Source organism: Rattus rattus, chromosome 5 (assembly GCF_011064425.1).
Source record: "Rattus rattus isolate New Zealand chromosome 5, Rrattus_CSIRO_v1, whole genome shotgun sequence".
Taxonomy (NCBI): Eukaryota; Metazoa; Chordata; class Mammalia; order Rodentia; family Muridae; genus Rattus; species Rattus rattus.
Window position 1 is genome coordinate 139,937,002 of NC_046158.1, and position 24,698 is coordinate 139,961,699.

At 40.1% G+C, this 24,698-nt stretch overlaps 1 protein-coding gene across 1 annotated transcript in view; it reads left to right on the plus strand.

Annotated features, from left to right (window-relative positions):
• Positions 1-460: 460 nt before the first annotated feature.
• The window catches only part of Top1 (DNA topoisomerase I), an 81,413-nt gene continuing 57,175 nt past the window's right edge, over positions 461-24,698 (plus strand). Inside the window, exons 1-2 of the mRNA XM_032904664.1 lie at positions 461-831; positions 1,145-1,169. Of these exons, the coding sequence (XP_032760555.1) occupies positions 799-831; positions 1,145-1,169 (58 nt within the window). The 5' untranslated portion in view covers positions 461-798. The remainder of the gene's footprint in view (positions 832-1,144; positions 1,170-24,698) is intronic.

Sequence of the window (24,698 nt, forward strand, 5' to 3'; positions counted from 1 at the left end):
AGTTTGTACCCTGGAGCTAAACCTGACTGAAAAATTAAAATAACTTTAAAAAATGGACGTGAAGTAATCCAGAAGTCTGAGGTCTGGACAAAGGCTGTGAGAAGACTCCAGCTACATGTGCCTTCGGGCCGCTGGTGAGCTGAGATCCCGGTAGCTAAGGTACGCGCGGATCAAACTTGTCTGGTTCTAGAAATGCAGAGGCTGGAGACTCGGTCCCTGCCCAGCCCAGCTGGGTCCCGCCGCGGCCTTTAAAGGCCTACCACGTGGCTGCACGGGTGTCCAGGGTCCAGAGGCGGTGTCCGCGCTGCGCCTGCGCGCTGCCTAGAGCCGGCGTACCGCCTCTGAGAACGCCAGCCGGCAGCAAGGCAGAAAGCATAGGATGGGAGGAGCCAAGGCCATATGCTAATAAAGGGGCGGAACTTGCAAGGCAAAACCGGCTCTGTCTCCCGGACCTCTAAGAGACCCGCCGCAACCCTCAGCCTCTTTCCACGAGCGCTGACGTCGACGACGTCCCATTTAAAAGCGGCCGCGCAGGCGCAGTGAGGGGAAATGCGAACTTAGGCTGTTACACAACTGCTGGGGTCTGTTCTCGCCGCCCGCCCGCCCGGCAGTCTGTCAGCAGCGTCGCCGCCGCCGTCGCCGCCTCCTCAGCTGTCCCGGGGAGTCTTGGGCCCTTGGTTGCTGTCGCCGTCTGTTCGTGCCTCTCAGGAGCTCCGTCCGCCTGTTCAGGCCGCCCCGACCGTCCGCCTCTCTTCCCCGCGCTGCCTCTGAGCCCGCAGCGTTCGCACGCCGGCCGACATGAGCGGGGACCATCTCCACAACGACTCCCAGGTGCGACCCGCCGGCCCCGATCTCGCCGCCGGCCGCCGGGTTCCGGCTCCAGCCCCTCCGGCCGCGCCGGGTTGACAGGCCCGGTTCCGCGGTGAGGGGCGGCCGGCTGGAGTCGCTTGGATGGTCGGGCCCCGGGCGGAGCCGTCAAGTTGGAGTTTGGGGGGGATGGCAGCCCCGGGTAGGCCATTCGCGGGCCTCTGGGTTCCGGGGCGCCGGGTGGGACCGAGCCCGGGCCCCCGGCCGCGCGCTCTCGCTCGCCGCCCCGGGGCTTCATGTGCGGGTTGTTTCATCTTCCCTCCTTTTCTTTCCTCAGATCGAAGCGGATTTCCGATTGAATGGTGAGTGTGCCCCCCGCCCCGCCCCGAGTGTCCCCACACGCCGCTGCCTGCCTCCCCCGCGCCGGGCCGGAGCCGGGCAGAGGACAGACATGGCGTCCCAGAGACTAAGTCCCGGCTCCTCGCTCACCGGCCCCATTGTTCCCATCGGGCCGCCTGTGGACCCCCTTTCCCGGGGCCCCAGCACCCCCAGATCATGGCCTTCCCCAGAGGGGACACTGGAGACCCCGCGTCGCCCGTCGCTGGGTCTCGGGCGGCCTTTCTCCGCCGGGATTCTTCCCGGGAAAGTCGCCTTGTCGACGGTCGGGACTTAGTCTCTGCGCCATTTTCTTTTTCTCTCTCCTCTCCTTTCTGTGCCTGTGTCTTTCTCTCCCTCCCTCGGCTCCTTCCTTGAGCTGTCCAGAAAGAGCTTTCTGCAGAGCAGAGCCATATAAATCACAGACCTCACCAGAGAAGGAAGGCTTAGAGACGAAATTATCATTTTTCCTTCTTAATAGAACTTTATTTTCGAAGTTACTTGCTTTCTGCTTCGTGTTTGCTTGCTTTTTTTTTCTTTTTCTTTTCTTTCTTTTTTCTTTTTCCTTTTTTTTTTTTGTGTCTGTGTGTGCTTCCAGAATGAAAGATTCCCTTAGGGGTAGCTGTTGGGTTTTATGGGCTTTTTTGTTTCGTCTTTTTAATTTATTTTTTAAATGGTGAGATGTTTATGATAGCAGTTATGGTTCTTAAAACTAAAGCCATCTTTCATGGAGTTCTTTGTATTTGGGGATTGTTTTCCCAAGTTGTGTTCTTTGCAAAGATACCTCCCTTTCAAAAAGTTTTCAAGTTGTCTGTGTGTCACCTAGTGTGAGTGTTGGACTTGAGCATATTTTCTTTTAAAAAAATTAAAAGTATTAGTGACTAGAACTTCCTATTGTGGCTAGGGTTCCCAAGGCAGGCTTTTTTTTTTTTTTTCTTTCTCTCTCTCTCTCTCTTTTTTTAAAGAGACATAGTTTAGTGTGCTCGTCCTAAGGAAAGGTTGTTGAGCTAATCATTTGGACATGATGTGCTGGCCTTTTCTTGAGGGTCATATGGAGTTTTTAAAGGGGTCTTATTTAATGAAGCAAAGTGGCCAGCCCTGACTCCTGTCCACTTGCTCATTCTTCTCAGGGGCTGCTGTTTTTTCAGGAATCAAGAGTTAGCTAGCTTTCCCACACCCTTACACTTTTGAGCCCTTTCCAGTCATTTGTTTTTTTTAAATATTTACACCGAAGTTACCCAGGAAAGAATGTTCCTGGGTATCTCCCACCACCCCAGTAAGAAGCTCCCATTTATGAGTTGTCCAGCAATTCCATTGTAGTATACTGGAAATTCCCACAGATTCTTATGGCACATGATCGTGTTCAGTTGAGTTTGGGTTCTGGGGAACTGAGTGAGAGAAGCCATTGGGTAAGCTTTTCTGGTGCAAAAGTCCATAGTACTGGTCTACCCAATAGAAAGCAGCCTTACCTTTATATTTTGAAGTGGGTCATCCAAAGAGAGATGGCACTGAGTTAGAAAATCTGTCTATCTAGGTAAAGCTGTGCTTTTCTTGAGCACCTAATATGTGTCAGATACTGTGCTTAGTACTAGAATTGAACCTGTCACCACATCTGTCTTTGTTCAACTCAGCCTACTGGGGGGAGTCATTAGTTAATTACAAGGTAGGTGTTGGAGTATATGTGTACCCAAAATGCTTTGGGAGCATAAAGGGTTTAATTTTATCTGGGGGTGGGTAATTTCAGAGGTGACTGAGCAGGGTGTTGTATAAGACTGGGTGCTGAGAATCGTCAGGGGTTGGATTGTTTCTTGGGAGTATTTGTCCATCCTGTCAGGCTTTTAAAAGAGGGCTATGAGACCATCAAGCATATAGATGTGCTTCTTTGAAAAGGGGGCAGAAAAGGATGTGGTAGGTGTAGATGTAAATAGTGGTTCTGAGGGAAGGTAGGAATTAAATATAGAAAAAGTGTTTGCTCTTTAGTTGAGCCTAGTACGTGTTATATTTAGCAATGAAACAAAATTGAGCCTTTTTTCCTCTTAAGTTTAACTTCCATTGTTCTCATTTAAATACAAAAGAGCTATTGAATGTGTGCATAGTTATGGTCTGGGTATGTTATCTTTGCATTTTTATAGAGTGAATTAAACTGCCTGTGCTAACTTTTAGGCTATCTTTCCATTTTCCAACAGTGATATTTAGTATTTATTGAGCACCTGTCAGGCTTGAATCTCAACTCACCTGATTTACTCTTTGGAAGGACCCTTATGAGTTAGTTACTGTTCTCTCCATTTGAGATGAAACTGAGTGTACTCTAAAGCCATGAACCTAGCCTCCCTCCGTGCAATAGGGATGCTGCTGCTATGAAGAAATGACGTTTCCTGTTTTGTATAGGGCAGTTAGAGGGAAAGGGAAATACTGATGGCAGGCCATCCACTTTTTACCAAAAATTTGAAGAGAAAAGTGGTTTTGTGTGCCTACTACCTTAAGGTTCTGATGCTGTAGTGATGTCTTTGTAGTTATTGTCTAGATGTTAGTGTCAGTAACTTGGCTCTTTCAAGTATACACTATGAACTAGTGAGTGATCAAATAAATATGAAAGACAATTTAAAAAAATTAAAGCTAGTTTTTTAATACCAGGCTTAATTGATCTTTATAGTGAGAGGATATTTAAATATGATTTTAAGTGTGCCTGAACAATCACATTAAAACCACCTTAATTTGCTTGCCCAAATCCTCTAAGGTGTAAAAGACTTCCTCCCAGCCCCCATTGTGGATACTTAACATTTACAGCCTTTTGTGTGAAATTTAGAACATTCTGGGTAATACTCAACTGCTGTGAAATGTTATTTGTGTAGTATATTTATATTGAAGATTTTAGCAATGAGCTAGTCATTTCAGGAGCATAGCCCAGACTTCATACTTCCCTCTCACCTGAATGAAAAAGGTTCCTTTTGTCAGTAGCACTAGCCATAATGGGGGTGAGTCATTACAGGATGCCTAGCTGTACAGTTGTTAACATTAGTCTAAGGTGCTGGGAATCTTTTTCTGTTTCAAGAACTTTAAGTTACTGTCTGTTTTATTGGACTTAATGGAGCTTCCTCCAATTACTCAACTTCATTACATTAGGATTTGATAATGTGTATATTATGGATAGGTTTCATGGATTTAATTTGAATGAAGGGAATTGTTTTGATTGTAATGGTTGTACTTCTGTGCTTGCTGTCTGTTGTATATGAGTGATGACAGGCAATGAGAAGGCTCATAATGTGGCTTTAAACCTGAAAACTGGTTGTCTCTCCAAATGAAATCTGGAAATCTTTAGATTTAGTCTGGATGAATGTAAGTATTAGATTCCAGTGGAGTCTTTTTTACCCTTTACAGCCAGACTCCTTGATGGACTTTTTTTGAAATTAGTAAACTGCTGGTATCTTGGAGCATATCAGCTCTCACGAATTTCAGCCTGGCTATTTCTGGTAAAACAAGAAAATCTAGGATTTACTAAAGAAATCAGAAGAAAATCCTCATAGTTTAAAAGAAAAACGGGGTAATATTTCTAAGCCTTTAATGTCTATTTTTCTTTTGTAAGTAGATATTGCAAAGTGGAATGTTGGGACCCAGAGTTGGTCCCCAAATCTTATGTCAACCTAAACACAGGGGAAGGAAAGTCTTTTTTTCCGTCAGCATAAAAATGATGGATTTGAGAGTTTGAAGATACTGACTTATTCTGGGTGTAGTGAAGCATAATAACTATTTGTATGAGTGACAGGAATCTTTATAGTTAACCTGTCTTAAGGCTACTATACCAAAATTAGGATTTAAGAATTTTGTTTTCAGTGTGTGTGGCATGGAAAAGTTAAAAGTCTGCTTTTTAAATCTGTAAATCTGTTAGAAAAACTATATATTATAGCAACAGTTATGTTGATTATGACATGGGAAATCATTTTTGTCATTCTTTTTGAATACATGTCATTTTAGAAAACCATATTCATATTAGTTGGGTGTGAGTGTATAACATATATTACAGATCTTCAATAACTTTTCTAATGATGCTGAGTAAGACTGGCTTTTTTTTTTTTTCCGGAGCTGGGGACTGAACCCAGGGCCGAGCACTTGCCTCTACCACTGAGCTAAATCCCCAACCCCAAGACTGGCTTTTTCAAACCCAGACCCAGTCATTTCCCCAGAAGTGTATTGTCTGAGGGATTGAGTCTTTCTCCTATGAAACTTTGATGGACTCTAATTTAAAGTTCACTGAAATGAATTCCAAGTGTAATTTCTTTGAATGTGCCTGTAGATGCTGGCAATATTTGGTGTTAAACCCAGAAAGTTTTTGTTTGTTTTAAAAGAAAGAAAAAAAAAAACCAGATTAAAGGAATGGCATTTAGAAGTGGGAATCCTTGAGTGACATTCTTTTTCTGTGGTTTAAATTATGTGTTTATCCCTTGATTACTTTTAATCTATTAACTTTACAAATCAAAGTTATTTGGGCAAACAATCGATAATTCACCTTCTTAAGGTGTAGAGTTTAGGATAGAAGTTCCAGACTTAGTCAGTGGAGTACTGTACTTAAGGGAAGATTTCAGATTATGTTTGCCTTAAAGTAATAAATGAGGGTGTTGTCTCATTTTCTTTCTTCCGTAAGTCTGAAGTTCAAGAAGCACCTTTTTATTTCTGTGGCTTCAGGTCTAGCTGAAATAGGGATTCTAAAACTGAAGACTTTTTTATTTTTCAAACACCTTCTCCTACCTCCTCTTGACTGACTAGATGCTGGCAGTGTGCTGTGCTGATAAGTGTGGGCCTGGACACTTTGGAAGGGAATGAAGAAGGGTGGAGGGCAGCACTGTGGCTGAAGCATGATTAGGAAAGAAAACGTTTAAAGCAGAAACCTATTTAGGTATTACAGTATTTTGGTAATGTTAGAGAAAGTGTCTTAGAGTTTGCAAGTCCACATTGTTTATTATGGCATTGGGGTAATAATTCTGGAGTGCATACAAATTATAATAGCATTGACTTAGATTATCTGTATCCAAATGTGAGTTAATTGTCTGTTACATATGTTTCAACATTTTAGTAAAGAGGCAACTTTAGTCTTTATTTCTTTTTGGTAGGTACTCATTTTTAATTGTTGCCCTGTTTTTAGATACATTCACTTTTCTACCATTCTTACCTCTATGTACCATCCTTGACACTTTCTTCAGAAGTATCTTATATGTTTTTCTACCAGAATATTAATTCCCATTTTATTTTATTTTTGTTGTGTGCCAACCTGCCACCTCCCATTTTAATTTAATATTTGTGCTTGTTTCTATGGAATAAAGTGACCAGAGATTCATCTAGATAGATATAAGGAAAGATGTTAATGCAGACAGTGTTACCTGCTTTTGTTTTATATATATATATAAGAACAAAATATTTTTGAATTATGACAGCTTCCTAGTTATTTTGTTTTTATATTTATTTGTTTTGTGTGGGTGCCTGCATGTGTGTGTGTGTGTGTGTGTGTGTGTGTGTGTGAGCGAGCTCACAGCCATGATGTGACATGTAATCAGAGGGCAACTTGCTAGAGTCTGTTCTCCCACCATGTGGGCTCACATACAGCTGTACAGCTGTTAGAGTCCCCAGATTTCTTCATATTCATTCTCTCCCTCCCCTCCCTCCTCCTCCCTCCCCTCCTCCCTCCCCCCCCCCTCCCTCTCTCCTTCTCCCCCTCTCTCAGGCAGGGTCTCTACATATTCCCCGGTGTCCTGGAACTCACTATGTAGAAGAAGAGGCTGGTCTCAAACCTCAAACTCAGAGATCTATTTAACCTTTGCCTTCCGAGTGCTGAGATTAAAAGCATGCAGCACCACATTCCTTGAGGCTTTCCTATTTTTTTTAAAGAGCAAGGGCTAGCCAACCTTTGGTCTCGGTACTCAGTTATATACACACACTTTCTCCCTCTCCCTTCCCCCCCACCTAAAACCCCTTCTCTTTCTCTCTCCCTCTCTTCCTCTCTCCCTTCCTCTTTCCTTCCCTCCCTTTTCCCCACTTCTCAGCTTTCTAGGTATGGAGGTGTTCTCCTTTGAGGTGGCCTTACTCAATGTGTAGTCTAGGCTGGCCTTAAACTAAGATTGTCCTGTCTCGTGAGAGTTCTACCACATTTGAACTAAACTAGACTAACATACCTTTAGAGACTTGGTAGCAATTGCTACTATCTCTGAGATTACAATTGTTACATGCCCAGAGATTACTTTCATAGGCATGTTACTGATTGGCAAGAGACTGATCTGGCAGGTTTATGTTAATTGCTTAAGACCACTTAATTTAGCTGGGCATGGTGGCACATGCTTTTAATCCCAGCACTTGGGAGGCAGAGGCACGTGAAATAGAGTGAGTTCCGGGTCAGGAATACTGGGAAACCCTGCCTCAAAAACCACCACCAACAAAACAACTAAACTTACCATCTCTTTGTGGTAGTCTCCATGTTTCTTTGTAGTTAGCTAGTTGAGCTTTTGATTAGTGGCAGAAGGAGAAGTGGAAGGAGGGAAACTAAACGTCTTACCAGATACTTTTTTAAAATTAAATCTGCATTGAATTGGGATTACTGGAGATTTTATAGGTTTATAGTGAACTGGAGGCAAGGAAGAAAACTTAATTTCTATTTTTTCCATTCTCACCTCCCCATTTCGATAGCATATTGTTGGTGCAGGTTCTAGAAATTTAGGTTGTGATCAGTAAGCTTCCTAGTACAGATGTCACAGCCCATCCTTTACTATCTGCTGGTAGATATGTAGCCTGGAACCCATGTACTTGGACTGTTAGGTAGCTAAGAGATTCTTTGGTATTTAGGCTGGAACCAGCCTTAGGGTTGGTCAGTAGGAAGCTGCTATAGAAAGACATTGGGAAATTCAGAAGTTTACTAGGAACTTGTTCTTACTCTGAAACTTGTCCTGGCTCCTGATTTTCTCAGCTAGACATTTTCTGTTTCATAAACTATTAAGGATTATATAAGAATACGAAGGTTCCTCTCTGTTTGAGATAGGGTCTCACTATGTACCCCTGGCTGACTCAGAGCTCACTATGTAGACTAGGTTGTCTCTTTCTTTGAGTGCTGTGATTAATGGCATGTGCCACCACACCCAAGCAGATCTTTATCAATGTTAGACCTTAAGTAGTACTGGGATTATCCCTCACTGGTATTTCCTGTTAATGTTTTAAATCTTCCTAACCTTTACACAATAAATTGTAGCTTATAACTAGAATTGGTTTTGTCTTTTGTCTTAACTCAGCCATTCTATACCTATCTTCATTGAAAAGCAATAACTCACTGTAAAATAAAAGGGTCTCCATATCTAGGTTTGAACTAAACAGGACCCAAGTGTATATTGTATCCTACTTTTCTTTATTCCTTTAAAGTATTTTAAATTTCTGATTATGTATATATTTGTGTGTGTGCACATGAGTGCAGGTGCCCATGGAAACCAGAAGCATTGCATCCTCCCTCAACTAGTGAGTCACCTGATGTGGGAATCAGAACTCAAACTCAGGTCTTCTCCTCTGCCAGAGCAGTCTGTGCTTTTAACTACTGAATCATCTTTCTAGCCCCCTATTGCTACTTTTCTAAGAATAAGTTTAAGACCTAATTAGTTTCTTAGCAATTAAGAAGACAGGCTTAAAAAAAAAAACGAAGACCGTCTGTCAATGCAACTAATTTCCTGGTCTTTTACTAGAACTGTGGATTTTCAATTAAAGATGCCCATATTTTAGATAAATTTAATAAATAAAAGGCCAGAATATTTTTTTAAACTCTGAAAATCAATGTCTTATCAGCATGTTTTTTTTCAAAGGCCCCAAAACTTTTTTAAAATGAAAGACTGAAGTCACTTGAGAATTAACTTAATCCTCATTAATTCTATGCCTTGCTTAAAGTGGCCAACCCAGCCTCCTGTGAAATAGTAATTTAGGGAAACAAGCATATCAAGGTTAGCTCAGGCTTGTATTCCTAACTTCTTAGAAGGCTGAGGCAAGAGGATGATCAAGTGAGCTCCATGTCAACCTGGGCAATTTAGTGAGACCTTGTCTTAAAAATGAAAAGAGGCAGGCAGTAGTGTTTCCAGACAAGGCTGCAGCTACCAAAGCCCAGAATTTAGAACAGAGCTCTTGCACCACGAATCAAGTCATCAGCTTTGCTGTCCTGCTGGCAGTCTTGGTGGTATGCTGAGGAGAAAAAGGTGCCTACTAGGTGATAAAGAGCCTTTGTCTGGGGTTGGGGATTTGGCTCAGTGGTAAAGCGCTTGCCTAGGAAGCGCAAGGTCCTGGGTTCGGTCCCCAGCCTCGAAAAAAAGAAAAAAAAAAAAAAAAAGCCTTTGTCTGATCTAGTATGTGTTCAGTCTGACCCTGGAGACAAAGATGCACATTTTCTATTTGCACTGTGGGGTTGCCCAAGCACATACCACTTCGAGACCAGCATCACCAACAAGGATGAGGGCACCTCTACATGCAAACTTCACCTCTAGCTAGTCTCAAAGACATAACACATCGCTCAGATACAAGGACTTAAGCTTGATGGATCAGAATAGCACATGGTCACAGCAGCCGTTCCTTCTTTCATTCTCCCAGATCTCATTTCTCTGCTCATTCACTCCCTTTATCTCCTCATGCTTTGGAGAGAAACATACCCTGTTCATCATAATGTACTCTGTGCTACTACATGCCATAAATATTCCACTTACCCTACCACTTTGTTCCCTGTACACCATTGGCTGGTCTTGTAGTCTTCATTCCAGAGTTGCTTCTGTCTATTAAACATGGCAGTCAACACAACTCAAGAGTAGAGCACTTGCCTAGTATGTGCAGTGCTCTAGGTTTGATCTCTAGTACTACAAAAACAATCCCTAAATTAAAGCTTATATTAAAAATTTGGTAGCAGAGTGCATGTTAATAGTTGTATGAGAGGATAGGTATTTGTAGGACAGTGAAAAAAATTATGTAGTTAGAAACTTCCACAGTGGCTCATAAGCTAGTTAATGCTAAACATCGAATTGTCTTGAATTTGTTATTTTTAAACTACCACTTAAAGGAAATAAAAGTCACTTAGGAATGCTTCACTAACTAGTCTAGTATCTATTAGATTAAACCTAATAAATCTTATACATCTTATACCATTGATCAAGAAGATCATTACAATAGGCAAATTGTACAGAATTAAAATAGGTACTGATACTAATGTATTCCCATATCAAATTGTTGGCAAGAATAAGGTAAATTATCTGGTCATAGTCTTCTGGTTAAGTTCTATAATCTAGACATTTATTTGTATAAAGCCTATTTTTTTGTAGTGACTGCTTAAGGCTTTATCCCCTCCCACCCAACCTCTCCAAGAAAATCTCCCCGGTTGGGACTTATTATTTTGGCAGTATTTGTGCTTCCTTAAGGTTGTGATATTTAGTGAAGAAAGGACTCTCTAGAGTATAAAGAATTTCAGGAATGTGTTACAACTCACTAGTGGTCCATAGAATGGCCTGAACGTTTCAATGGTCAGTCATAATTCCTCAAAGAAAGACTTCTTAGTAGAATCAGCAGTGGGATAAACACATTAACACCCTGATACCTTTATAGCCAGACATAATACAGATTTGAGGCCCCCGACCATTGAAATCAAAGTCAATTTAGACTAAACTGTGAACACCTGTATAGTATAGGCAGGTTGGAAGTTACTTTCTCTGTTACCCAGACCTTAAGAGCTCAGTTAATGGAAGTGAAGGACAAGCCTGCAGGAATGGTCTTAACTCTGTTGAGAAGGCCTGAGAAGGTACATGTTCAGGTTAGATTAGTCTACTTCCTGGGAAAGGAGAAACATTGCAGTGAAGGGTTGTCCTGTGGAAATGAATCATACTACAGAAACTTACGTAGGCAAGAATAAAGCATTTTAACTTTAAGTATAGTTCTTAAAAGATGAGTTAGTACAGATAGGATTTGTTTGTCTTGCTCCTGAAGTAGACTAATGTTTTAGTTGAACATTACTCAGACTTTGACTTTCTAGGGACATTGTTCAGAAGCAGTCTACTTAGTGATGGCCCACTTCTGTAGAGTATGCCACGTGGTTAAAATGCTTCAGCTTCATGGGTGGGTCAGATCGCTAGGTATGGAGTCAGGGACAAAGGGATTCTCAATTGCTGCTCTGCAGAGGAGGTCATATAATATAGTAGATTGTTTTGATCCCAGGTTTCTAGATTAGCAAAAGCTAATTCTCTATTGGCCACAATGAAAGCTGTTTGCCCTATCAGGCTTTTAACAGGGTAGAACTACCTTGATCAGTAGTCCTGAGGGGGAAAGGACACAGGTATGGCTTACCCCTTAGAACCATAGAGTAAGTTTCTTTTCTTTTTTTTTTTTTTTCTTTTTTTCGGAGCTGGGGACCGAACCCAGGGCCTTGCGCTTCCTAGGCAAGCGCTCTACCATTGAGCTAAATCCCCAACCCCATAGAGTAAGTTTCTTGAGGTATCTTTAGATGATCAGCTCAGAGACCCTTCCTTGGTGTTGTAGTTTGTCATGGTGATTTGGGGGGTTGCTTTCCTAAGGGGATTTTTGGCTTCTTACCATGCATCAGCTTATCTACCACCACAGGTCTTTTTAGTCTCTTCTTGCATTAGTCAAATTCTCTATTTTCCCAGTGTGAGCAATTTTCTTGAGTCCTCTCACCTTCTGCCACATGGTATCTAGTCCCAACTGTGACAATGGGACATTGTCCCACCTAATCCATCCTAGTAGTTGACACTTTTCATGAGGACCTTGGACCATCACAGTCACCCAATGTAATAGGAGTCCCCAGGGCCATGACACTGCCAGGCTCTACAGTTGTGTTCCCTAAGACACAAAGGCATCTTCCGTGGTAGCGGAGCTCAAGTGCAGCAGCTGTACCTGCTGCTTTCTATTGTAGTAAAAAATATTTATACTGAATAGTGTGTCAGGTCAGAGCATGTGAGGCTGGCCTGCTGTAAGAACTCCATCTGTGCCTGGGCACCTGACTTTCACTGGCATGAAGCTGCTCAGAGTTCATGCTCACAATTTGGCTAGTGTAGCCTACCAAGCTGGCTCATGGTAGCTGGTACAGCAGATGCCCAGGAACAGCTACAGTGTTTCAAGACACCAACATGAAAGGTAATGCTGCCTCCCTTCCCAACCTTACCTTCTGAGGGTTTTCCTTTGCCTCTTTTCTTCCCAATTAACAGGGCATTTGTGTGCCCACTATAGTCTGTTTTAGTTCCTGAGTAAATGACACAGAGAACTACAGTTATTAACAAACTGCCAGCATTAGACTGCCCAGACACTCATCTATTCTAACCTTCTATGGCTACCTACTTCCTAGCCACGTGGTTCTTTACCTGTAATCTGGCTTCCTCTTTTCCACATGTGTCTTCTTGGCGATTCCCTCCTGATCTGCTTGCTCCTAGTCAGTCCTCCTGGTCCTTCTCCGATCTGCCTGCGCCTGGCCAGTCTCCTGGTCCTTCCCCAGGTCTCTCTTCCCAATTCTTTCCTCTTCTCTCCTCTCTCCCTCACTCTTTTTGCTTGGGACCCCGTGATTCTGATCAGAAGTCCCGCCCTATTCTCTTCTGCCCAGCTATAGGCTGAGTCAGCTTTTATTAACCAATCAGAGGTGATAGAAAGGAATTTTTACACAGCATTGAGACAGGAGATGCTCCAAATATCATGACAATGCCAACCTCCAGACTGACTCCAGATCCATCAGCATCTGAATACGCAGTGCTCAAACCATCCCCCAACGACATTCTATTTTATTGAATTTGAGGCAGTTACTCGTGACTGGTTGCTTTCTTATTAGATAGCACAACTTTAAAATGTAGACACAATCCAAGAGATTAAGGTTTATATTTTGCTTGGAATAGATGTTTGGGGCTCTTGCAACTTCTCCAGAAATCTGAAGACAAGTGTGAACAGAGTGTTGTTACAAGTTTGAATGAATTTTCCACCTATATGTTTACATTGTTTTATTCTAGATAATGTGCTAATAGAACCTTACCGCTTAGAAGTTCAGGTAGGTCAAGTTTTACTTGACCTCCCTATTGCTAAGCAAGGAAAATTTAAAGTCCTTTGGCTAGAATGAGTTCTTGTTTTATTTCGGTGTCCCTATGAAGTAGTTTGTTTGTATTTGGCAAAGTAGGTTGGCTTAAATTTACACAATTTCATGGATAGTATCCTTTAAAATTGTTATTATTTGCTTATATCTTATTTGAAATTCTAAGTTTCTAGCATGTTACCTACACCAAGTTTACAAACATTAAGTTACAGTTAATACTGTAAACACTACATTATAAATTATAGGAATCTGGTACATTAACTTTTATTAAAAGCAGATTAGAACTCTTCTTTCCTGTATCCCTGTCAGGGTGGTTTTATCACTTGCATGCCTATGTTGAGTGTATGCTACAGCTTATAAATAATTGTGCTCACACTTAGCTACAACATTAATCTACTGAAACAATGATATTATAGCCTTGGCTGCTGAGACCACTGAACATAGATATTTAAGATCTTAACAACTTGAGTAAGATATGTAGAGACTAGAAATAGAACCAGTTTCTTCTAGGTTTAGCTTTGAATATAATCTGGTTTTTGGAGAATAGAGTAGAAAATCCTTAGAGGTGAAACGAATAGCCGAAATTTAATCAATTACTATTACTCTGTGATGTCTAAAAGGCTCTGTAATTTCATCTGTCACTATTTTCCACTTTAGAAATTTAGGCTCAGATGTTAATTAGCTCACAGTTGTGTAATTTTTAACCAAACTGTAAAGCAAGGAGTTTAATCCACTGTTTGATGCCACAGGCTGCGTTAAATGTGAAACAAGGTGAAGGGGAGCCTGAGTGACACCCGCAAGACATCATGGGAGTAGTTAAATATCCATCAGACTGTGGTTCTGTTAGATTAATATTGGATTTTTTTATGTTGATTGGTGTTTTATTTGCATTTATGTCTGTGTGAGAGTGTGAAAAGTCCTGTAACTGGTGTTATAGACAGGTGTGAGCTGCTATGTGGGTGCTAGGAACTGGGGTGGGGGTGGGTTTGGGAGTAGTGGTTGCAGCTGCGGTCCCATGAAAGAGAAGCCAGTGCCCTTACCTTAACTGCTGAGTCAAAGCTTCAGGTTCAGCTTCAGCCCCACCTCTCCTTTTTTCAAGACTGGGTCTTGCTACAGAGCTCTAACTGTAGTGGAACTCACTATGTAGACCAGCCTTGCCAGGAAATAACAGCTTTGCCTGCCTTTGCTGTTATTAAAGGTTTATACCACCATCCCTGGATTAATTCTTTGGTTGTTAAGGGTATGCATACTTCATACCCTTTGTACCATGTCTCTATTTGTTTATTTTGTATACTGAGGATTGAACCTCCAGGGCTTTACCCACATTTGCTACACAACTACATCCCCAGCTCATGATTTGCTTTACAGTGAATTCTTAAATCTTTTTCCTCCTCTTTTCAATTTCAGAATTCTTAAGAGCTTTTAGCCAGGAACTCCTTGTGTCTTCTGACTTTGAAAGATTTATTAAAACATTCTCAATGAGAATTACTGTAAAATAACTGCTTTTGTATAGACTTAACTTAAATTTACCATTAAAATGGACCTAGACTGAGAGCAAACAAACACTCTAATTTATTAAAGTATAAGTTGAGACAGTTGAAAAGAGGGAATGGAATTTTTCACTGTTTTTTACTTTTAATGATAATAAGTTTTCAGGCTTGTTAGGGGAGATTCACACATTCCTAGTACATGACCACCCTTGGATGTTGGACTTTATCACTAGAGACCAGTTTGTTATCTGTCCCAAACAAAAACAGTCTTTTAAAGCATTAGAAAGTACAAGTGCATACTAATAAGTATAATGTTGATTTTTGTGTAAACTCCAGCTTTGGGGGTGTGGTTCTATGGGACCAAGATGCAAGGTTTCAGTAAGTTATAATAATGGGACTTTCTTTTAAAAAATTAAGTTAATTAGTCTATTTTTTCACATGGCTTATTGTTTATTGTTATTTTGTGGTTCTGGAATGTAAAGCTAAGGCCTTGTACATGGGACAGCTACATTCTAAGCCTAAGTCCTCAGCCTTTCTAATGCTGCGACCTCATGTTGTGGTGACCCCAACCATAAAATTATTTTCACTGCTACTTCATAATTGTAATTTTGCTACTTCAAATTTGTAATTTCTTATAAAATAAATATCTAATATGTAACCCCTTTAAAAGGACTGTTCAGTCTCCAAAGGAGTCTTGACCACAAATTGAGAACCACAGCTAATGCCTTTGTTTTTATTTTATGATGAATTTTTTTGGAGACAAGTTCTTGCTATGTAGCCCCAACTAGCCTGGAATACATTATGTAGATGAAGCTGGCCTCCAACTCACAGAGATCCCCTTGTTTTGAGGATTAAAAGCATGTGCCACCAAGCACAGTGTATTGTCTTTTTTTTGAGACAAGGTATTGTTAAATTTCACAAGCTGGCCTCCAATGCCCAGTCCACTTGCCTCTGCCTCCTGAGAGTATGCTGAAGGGCCAGCACAGATGGTTCCATATCCATTTTGTGAACTGGATGTATATTTGTATGTCAGAGAGGAATATAGATTTTCATTGACAAAAGTTGTTCTGTGTATTTACCTTCTTGGGGAAGGCAGCTTTGGATAGACTCCTTCCTCCTACGCTGTTTACACTTGTAAGTACTATATTTGAAGGAGGGAGGTCATACTGTTATACAGCTGTTAAAATAAAATCTCAAAGTCTGTCAAGAAAGGATGGTATAAAGAGTCTGTCTCCAAGCATGGCTCAGAGCTCCCTTCTTTGTACCAAAAAGTTCTCTCTGCCTTTGTTTTTATGGAAGTAAAGGACTCTTTCTCATGCCTTAATTTGATTACTTTAAAATCTTGAAGATTGTGTAACAGTTTTATAATTGCTAATGCTCGTTGATTCTTTAGTTCTCTCCTCCATAAGATGGAATTGGTCTGCTAGGCAAATGCAGTACCTTTGAGCCTGTGTCACACCCCCAGCCTGTGCTTCCTCTTAGGAAGTGTAAATGTGTTTGGATTGTCTTTTGACTGCATTTAAAGAGGAATAGACTTGTCTAGTTTGTTAGGTGGCCACCTACTAAATAATGCAAACATGCATGGCATGAAGGAGTTAGCAGCAGAAATAGGAGACCCCACCTAAAGGTGGAAGAGATCTAACTCCTGAGAGCTGTTCTCTCATTTTTAAAGACTCTCAAGCTTATAGGGGTAATTCGCCCATCTATGGCACCAGTGTTGAGATTACAGGTGCCTGCCACCTCATCTGGCATTTTATAAGAGTTCTCTGGTTGTGGGCTAACATTATGACATGCTGAGCCATCTCCCTAGACCAGGCTGGAAATTCCTCAGACTTCTAAGTACAGGATTGTTAAAGAAGGCCAAAATTGTTTTTTGTCTTTTTCAGAATCTCAGTATAGGAGAATAAAACACCAAACATCTTTTATCCAGTGTTGCCTTATCAGGCAAGGTGCCTAGGGCATGATTCCTGCTTTGAATGTATAGAGAGAGCCAAAACTCTTAACTTGTATGCAGTGACTAAGTTTAATTTAGTTCTATATAAATTAATAATGAAGATGATTAAATAATGATTGTATTTCATAGGCAGTTGTCAGTATGTTTGTAATTTCTTAGAAATTAGCCAGGAACTCCATTGAAACTATTCTATTGGTTAACTTACAAAAAAAACATCAGTTTTTCTGAACCCCGGCTATTGTTTCCTCTAACAAAGAGGAAAATTTTTACTAAGGACACAGATACCAAGTTTATGATAGCAGAGATGTGAAGCTCCTGAGACCTTTCCTGTGCTGCCTTCTCTTTCGGGTGGTGGTGCTGAGACAGGATTTCTCTTTGTAGCCCTGGCTGTCTGTGCTGGAACTCACTCTGTAGATGAGGCTGGTTTCAAACTCAGATCTGCCTGCCTCTGACTTTCCAATGCCATTATACCTCGCTTCTGTGCTCCTTTTCCATCCAAGGCTATGCACTAAGTGACAGAATGAATTTGATCTTTTTAGCTGTGAGCAAATCTGTTTGTTTCATCTGCTTCTTTTGCAGCTCTGTGGTAGTGTTTAATTATGATGTTCATATTCTGTCTCATCATTCTTTTGAAGGGGTAGGTTCTAACTTCCACCCAGGGAACCTTTGGGTTTAAACAGTCTTCCTTCAATCTCTGAGTAGCTAAAAGGGCTACAGGTATTCTCTGTCTCTTCTATCTCGATCATTCCAGGGTTTTGTAAAATGTTTTGTGGGTTTGGCTTTCTTTGTCATATAATTTGTGTGTCTGATTTTCCTATGGAAAAGGAAGCTTTTTTTGGCCAGGTGAGGCTAAAAGGGACAAATTTCCAGCTTCTTGGTTATTTTAGAGAGTAGGTCAGGTTTGAGAGATTTTCTTTTTCTTTTTTAAATATGTATTTATTTATGTATATGAGCACTCTATGTGTATGCCTGCATGACAGGAGAACATGCCACCATGTGATTGCTGGAAATTGAGTTCAAGACCAGCCTGAGAGATTTTCTTTTTCAGCAAATTAAATTTTTGTCTGACTTGTTTGTTGCAGATATTTATTTCTAGATACCTTGTTTACTTTTTGTTTATGAAGAGGACTCTAGAACTGTAAGAAAAATGAGTATTTCTATAACTTTTTAAAAAAAGATTTGGGGACCAAATAGCTTTAGAGAGATAAGCATAAATAACTAATGAGTCAATTTGTGGTGCTAGGTTTTGAACCTAGGTTCTGAATCATATATTAAACTTTATTTTTTAATATATTCCTGATGAGAATTAACTTTATCATTTTCTCGCTGCCAAGAAGTACATTGTACTTAGTTTTGATCAGTCATGAGAGGATGAAATTTTCAGCAGTGATAATAGTGGCTAGCCGCTGTTGCTCTCTGCCTCTCCCCCTGCTCTTTGCCCCCTACCTCCCCTACCCTTGCCTCCTACACCCTCCACCTTCCCCCACACAGTGCAAACACAAGACAGGGTTTCTCTGTATAACCCTGGCTGTCCTGGAGCTCCCTTTTTTTTTTTTTCCTTTTCTTTTTTTTCCGGAGCTGGGGACCAAACCCAGGGCCTTGCACTTGCTAGGCAAGCGCTCTACCACTGAGCTAAATCCCCAACCCCGGAGCTCCCTTTTGTAGACTGGGCTGGCCTAGAACTAAGAGATCTGCCTGCCTCTGACTCCTGAGCCTTCACTGAGTTTAAACACATGGGCCGCCACTGCCCGGGTTGTTTCTTATTTCTTATTGTAGGTAGTCTATCTGCCAGAGTGCTTGGTTCTTAATTTCCTCAGCTCCTAGTAAATTTTAGCCCAAACTTCTTTTTTCATCTGAGTTCAGTCCTTGAGACCCACTTTGTAGGATAGAAGTAATTTGCAAACAGAATAAATAAATGTAGAAGAATAACAGTAGCAAGACATGTAAAAAAATTATATTAATAGCATTTATACAATTATTCTTTGAAGGTTGGTAATATAGAAACTCTGTTATAATTCTTCAGAATAGTCTTAATTTCCTCATTGTTTTTCTTTTCTTTTTTTTTTTTTTTTTTTTTAAATTTTTTTTTTTTTTTTTTTTGTTAGTTAACTGTTGCTGTTTTCATATACACCAGAAGAGGGCATCGGATCCCACTACAGATGGTTGTGAGCCACCATGTGGTTGCTGGGAATTGAACTCAGGACCTCTGGAAGAGCAGTCGGTTCTCTTAACCGCTGAGCCATCTCTCCAGCCCTCCTCATTGTTTTTCTTAATCCTTTGTTACATACTTAGTGTTAATTAGTCTGCCTTCTGATTGCTTCCCTTTATCTGTCACTTGTTTGGAAGTTTTTCCTTTTGGCATTGTTGTGGTCATCATCCATTCATCCTGTTTCTAGACTCTAGAGACTATAGATACCTTGGAGGTATGTCTTCAGGTAAATTCCTAGGTGTAGTATTGGTGGGTCAAAGGAGGGATTGAGCACGTGAGTTACTTGATTAGACATTGAATAATTCTCCTGCCTCAAGAATTATATTGTCCAACTAGGTGTATCTTATTTTAAAAAATATAAAGCAAAATGCATATTTAGTAAAGAATGACTGTTACCTTTGGTGAAACATGTATTTCCTTTTCATTAAAATGGCTACATGCTAAGAGTCTGCATGTTGCTGGCTCCTGTTTTAATGTCCCCTTTTCTTATATGTCTGTATAATGGCTATTCAGGTTCCTATATTCACTTACATGATTGGATTGTAAAGGACAGAGTCCTTGTCTGATCAGTCTTTGGTAAGGTGCATTGGACTCGAGTAATATAATGGTTGTAAATTAAATAGCTCTCACAGTATAATCCTGCATCTGCTAATACAAGGATGCCTTTTGCTGTGCACATTAACCATCAAATTCTGTGTAATGCTAACTAGAAATCGCTCCTTCAGTGAGAAAAAGATGGAGGATTTTCATTTATTTGGTAGTTGGTTTTCTGCTTTATTTTTAAATGTATGTATGTCTGTGCCCTTGGAATCCAGAGATGGTGTTACTAGCACTTGTGAGTTTATCCAACATTAAGTGCTGGGAACCGAACTCAGGAGCTGGAAATTTCTTTACTTAAAAGCCCTTTTAACTTGAAGAAGGAATTCTTTGGGTAATAATAACAAAAAGATGTTGACGTCTGGTGTTTTCTATTTATTCATTTACTTATATGTCTTTCTGGAGTAATTTTATTTAAATGACAAAAATTTGTTACAGACTTCTGTCTTTTCGAAGACTTTAGTATTCCTGTGGTTTCATCTAGTTTTCTTTTTCTTTATCTTTTATTTACCATTATTTTGTTTATGTTGGTGTTTTGCCTACATGTATGTCTATGTAAGAGTGTCAGATCTTGGAATTATAGTTATAAGCTGCCATGTGGGTGCTGGGATTTGAAACCTGGTCCTCTGGAAGTACCGTCAGTACACTAAACCACTGCTGAGCCACCTCTCCAGCCTCCATCTAGAGTTTTCAACTGTTAAGAATTAAAATAATTATTGTTGGTTTTGTGTGTGGTGTGTGTGTGTGTGTGTGTGTGTGTGTGTGTAAAATTGTGCATGGGCTCATACAATGTATAAGAGCCAGACGATATCCAGTGAATAAGATTTTATGGTGATACAGTACATAGTAGTTGGCATGTTTCATTTCTTAGCAATCAGTCAAGTTTTTTGCAGTTCATTTTGCATTTGATAGATACTTGGAGTGTCATAATTGTTTTTATAAATATTTTAACACATACCTACTTTTTGACAAATTCCAGGAGGTGTATACTTAATCTTTAAAGCCACTAATGTAGTCTCTATAAACAAGTATTTTCAGGATGCATGATAGAGTTCTGTGTGCTCTTCCTGAGTGTTTTACTTCTTACTTCCTGCCTCTTCCTTTGTACTATCTCTGTCAGGTGTCCCACTGTTGCTCTATATGCTTGGCTTCAGTTAGACAAATAAAATAAAGTCTTACTATTTGTTCTCACCAGGGCCTCTGGCTCTTCCCGCAACTAGGTTCTCAAGACTTCTGGTCTTTCTCTACGCTCTTTTTTTCACAATGAGTTCTTAGAACTGAATTCAGCTTCTATTTTCTTGAATTTTTTTTCCCCTTTGTTCTTAGTCTTTTTGCTTTCACTGTCTTCTGGGTCTGTCTTCTCTCAAGTATGATTTTTGTTCTTTTTCAGTTTGAAGTAGCTGTCGTCCTAGAGTAGAACACTCTGACCCAGGGTTAACGTTATCTATTAAAATTTATCTTTTGGCACCTACTGTGGTGGCAAAGGTCTGTTTTCCCAGTATTTAGGAGATGGAGGCAGAGGGATCTTGAGTTCTACAGACAGCTTAGCAAGCTCTTGTTTCAAAACCCCAAAGGCTGGGGATATTCACTAAGAAACCAGTTTCTAGTGTAGAACAGGACTTTGGATTTGATCCCCAGCCCCAATACCAAACAAAATTGTTTTTATTTTTATCTCCCTGATACAGATTCTTTCTTGAATTATGCTTATTTTCTTTTACATAATAACAAAAAAAAACCCAAAGAATTGGGAAGGAAGATGCTTAGAGATAATGTTTATTATGTAAATGTAAAAAGTTTCAAGGATACACATGTGTGTCAGTAATTTGATTTCCTGTGTACCCATCATAACTTTAATAACTGGCAACTTTTTGCTGGTGTTGTTTTAAATCTTTATAATTCTTGATTCCAACTCTAATTTACTCAAATACTTTTTAAATATTTATCTTTAGTGGTTTTTGTTTGGGGGTTGGTTTTTTGTTGTTGTTGTTGCTATTTTTTTTTTTCCTCTGAGACAAGGGCTCTCTGTGTAGCCCTGGCTGTCCTGGAACTCATTCTGTAGACCAGGCTGACCTCAAACTCAGAGATCTGCCTGCTTCTGCCCTGAGTGCTGGGCCTAAAGGTGTGTGCTACCACTGCTAGGGTAAAGGTTTCAGTTTATCAGTTTACCTACTAGTATATAAGGCCCTGTACATTTAAGTTAGTAGATTATTATGTTTTTTAAATGTTAAATGATTGTTTAACATCTTTCTCTATGTGCACAATGCTACTTGTATCGTGATTTAAATCTACTATATCATTTTCCCTCAGATATCCAAGTCTGCCATGTAGAACCATGTAGAGGTTGGTGGGCTTCCACATATTCTGGTCAGAAGACAACCTGTGGAAGTCATTTTTCTGCCATGTACATTCATTCCTGGGGATTACACATAATTGTCAGGTTTGACATCAAGCACTTTTTCAGCCTGAGCTACCTTGCCAGCCATAGAGATTTTAATTAAGAACTTTGCCCTTTTTTTTTTTTTTTAAATTTAAAATCTGTCACAACATTTGTAGCACAGTTTGAGAATATACTAGATAGGCAATGACTTTGACTAGATCTTGTGTCCATGCAACTATTTACCAGCAGCCCTAATTTTTTCCCTGGATAGTTAAATTTTATATTTGTAGGTAGCATTTGTTTTCAAAGACTTGGGACCTGGTTTTAAATTCCATTTTGAAAATTTATACATTTTTGGAAGATAATATATGTGAAACCTATAGGAACTACTCTAAATTTGTATTTCAGTTTTTGCTATTTTAAAGTTGAGTGCTTTTTTAGTGACTTTTACATGTTTGTGTTTGACAAAAATAAATTTGTTTATTTAGACAGAGTCTATAATCCTGGCTGTCCTGGCACTCTTTGTGTAGACCAGGTTGGCCTTGAACTGGAGATCTGTCTGCCTTCGCTCTTCAGTGTTGGGGTTAAATGTGTACACTACCAGGTCTGGCTTCAAAATGAATTTTAAAGTTTGCTAATCTTTAACTAACTTTATTATAAAAGTAGTTCATTATGGAAAATAAGATGAAGCACACTCAAGAACTCAAGTTCATAAATTTCTAAATTTTAAAATTACTACATTTTTTTTTCTTTTCTTTTTTTTTCGGAGCTGGGGACCGAACCCAGGACCTTGCGCTTACTAGGCAAGCGCTCTACCACTGAGCTAAATCCCCAACCCACTACATTTTTTTAAATGTATGTTTGCCAGTCTTTTTTGTATGTGGTCATGGATTTGTTAAATTACATACAGTGGTGCTCTTTTTCTCCCCTCTCTCATACGTTAGTTCCTTGTCATGGTAACATTCAACATTCTAAAGCTCATTTGCTGATTTCTAACTATAAATAAAACAACACATGCTTTATTTCAGGTAGTAGTCCTAGTGCATGCATTGTCATTTTTATGACATGAGATAAAGGCCACTAATTTTATCCGGATTGACTCAGCATGTTAATACTTTAAACTGAAGACTTAGAAGTCAGAGGGTAGGGTTCAAGATTTGAGTTCAGTCTTCGAACACTATATACTTTTGTTATTCTCATCTCTGTGGGATGGAAATTTCTTAGAACCTAGGGCATGATCTTGCAAATATTACTGTTTCTCTTTCTTTGAGGTCTGGTCTAGAATAGATACTCAGTTATGCCAAGTATTACTTCCATTGCTGCAGGCCAGCAATTCTTAACTTATACATAATCTTATTACTGTGAAACATGCTACATCAAATTTTGTTGATTTAGGTTGGGCATAAGTGTCACATTCATTATAGTCCCAAGTTTTTGGGAGGCTAGTTGAATTTAAGAATTGATTAAAAAGTCTTTCAATTCATTTTAAAAAAAAAGTCTTTCATAGAATTTAAGAATTCATTTTAAAAAAGTCATAAAAATCGCATGTTACCCAGAGTTACAGTCATATGAGGCTAAATTGGGCTGTGGAGTATTCCCTTCCAAGATAATTTCTTCCCTCGGCTGCTAGAAGGAAGTATCAGTTCCTTACCACATGTGTCTTGAGTGTGCTGCTAGTGTGGTAGCTGATTTTTCACTAGAACAAGGAGAGAGGAACTGGGAAGTTCCAGTGCCTTTATGAGCTAATGTTGGAGGCTGAACTGACATTTCCTTGTAGAAGTGCAAGGGAAGATGCATGTGCATTTGCGGGTCAACATCAGATGTCTTTGTCAGGCTCTCTCTGCCTTATTTTTTAAAGATTTATCTTATTACTTGTCCATGTACATGTGAATGTAGATGCCCCTGGGGGCCACAAGGGACTGGAATTACAGGAGGTCGTGAGCTGCCCCTAACCTAAGTTCACTTTTATAATTCCTAACACTTGGATGTCTGAGGTTGGATGGTATTTATCCAAAATAGCAAGCCAGGACTAAAAGAAAATTTTTATAGAATCATAATATATGTGGCCAAAAAATTGCAACCCAGAAATATATGAAGAACTTAAAGAGGCAGGTGGATCTCTGTAAGTTCAAGGATAGCCTGGTCTACACAGAGACACCCTGTCCTGAAAAATGAGGGATGGTAGTGGTGGGGAACTTATACAACTCAGTAATACACACAGACAAACATACATACTGCAGTGGGAGAAAGTGCAATAGATACTTAAAATAGGTGAAGAGTCGGTAACGACAAAGTCTTACTAAACATCATCTAATCATTAGAAGATCAGGAATTAAGACCACAGTGGGGGCGCCGGCTCAGTGGTAAAGAACACTTGCTCTCGCAGAGGAACTAGGTTTGGCTCCCAGCATTCATAGTGGCTCATCTGCAACTCCAGTTCCAGTGGATCCAATACTCCACGGGGAACCCAGCACACAGAACACAGGGCATTTACATGCAGTTAAACACTCATGTATAAAATTTTTAAAAATTCTTAAAAAAAAAAAAAAAACCACACCAAACCACAATGGGCCAGTATATATATACTGCCTACTATTGCTATAAAGAGACATCACGACCAAAGCATTTAACTGGGGGCTTGCTTACAGTTTCAGAGGTTTAGTCCATTATGTTTAGGAACATGGCAGCAGGAGGCAGGCATGCTGCTGGAGAAGTAGCTGAGAGCTTCCTCTTGATTCACTGTTGAAGAGGCTCCTGGGACTGGTTTTGGCTTTCGAAACCTCAAAGCCCACCCCCAGTGACATACTTTCTCCAAT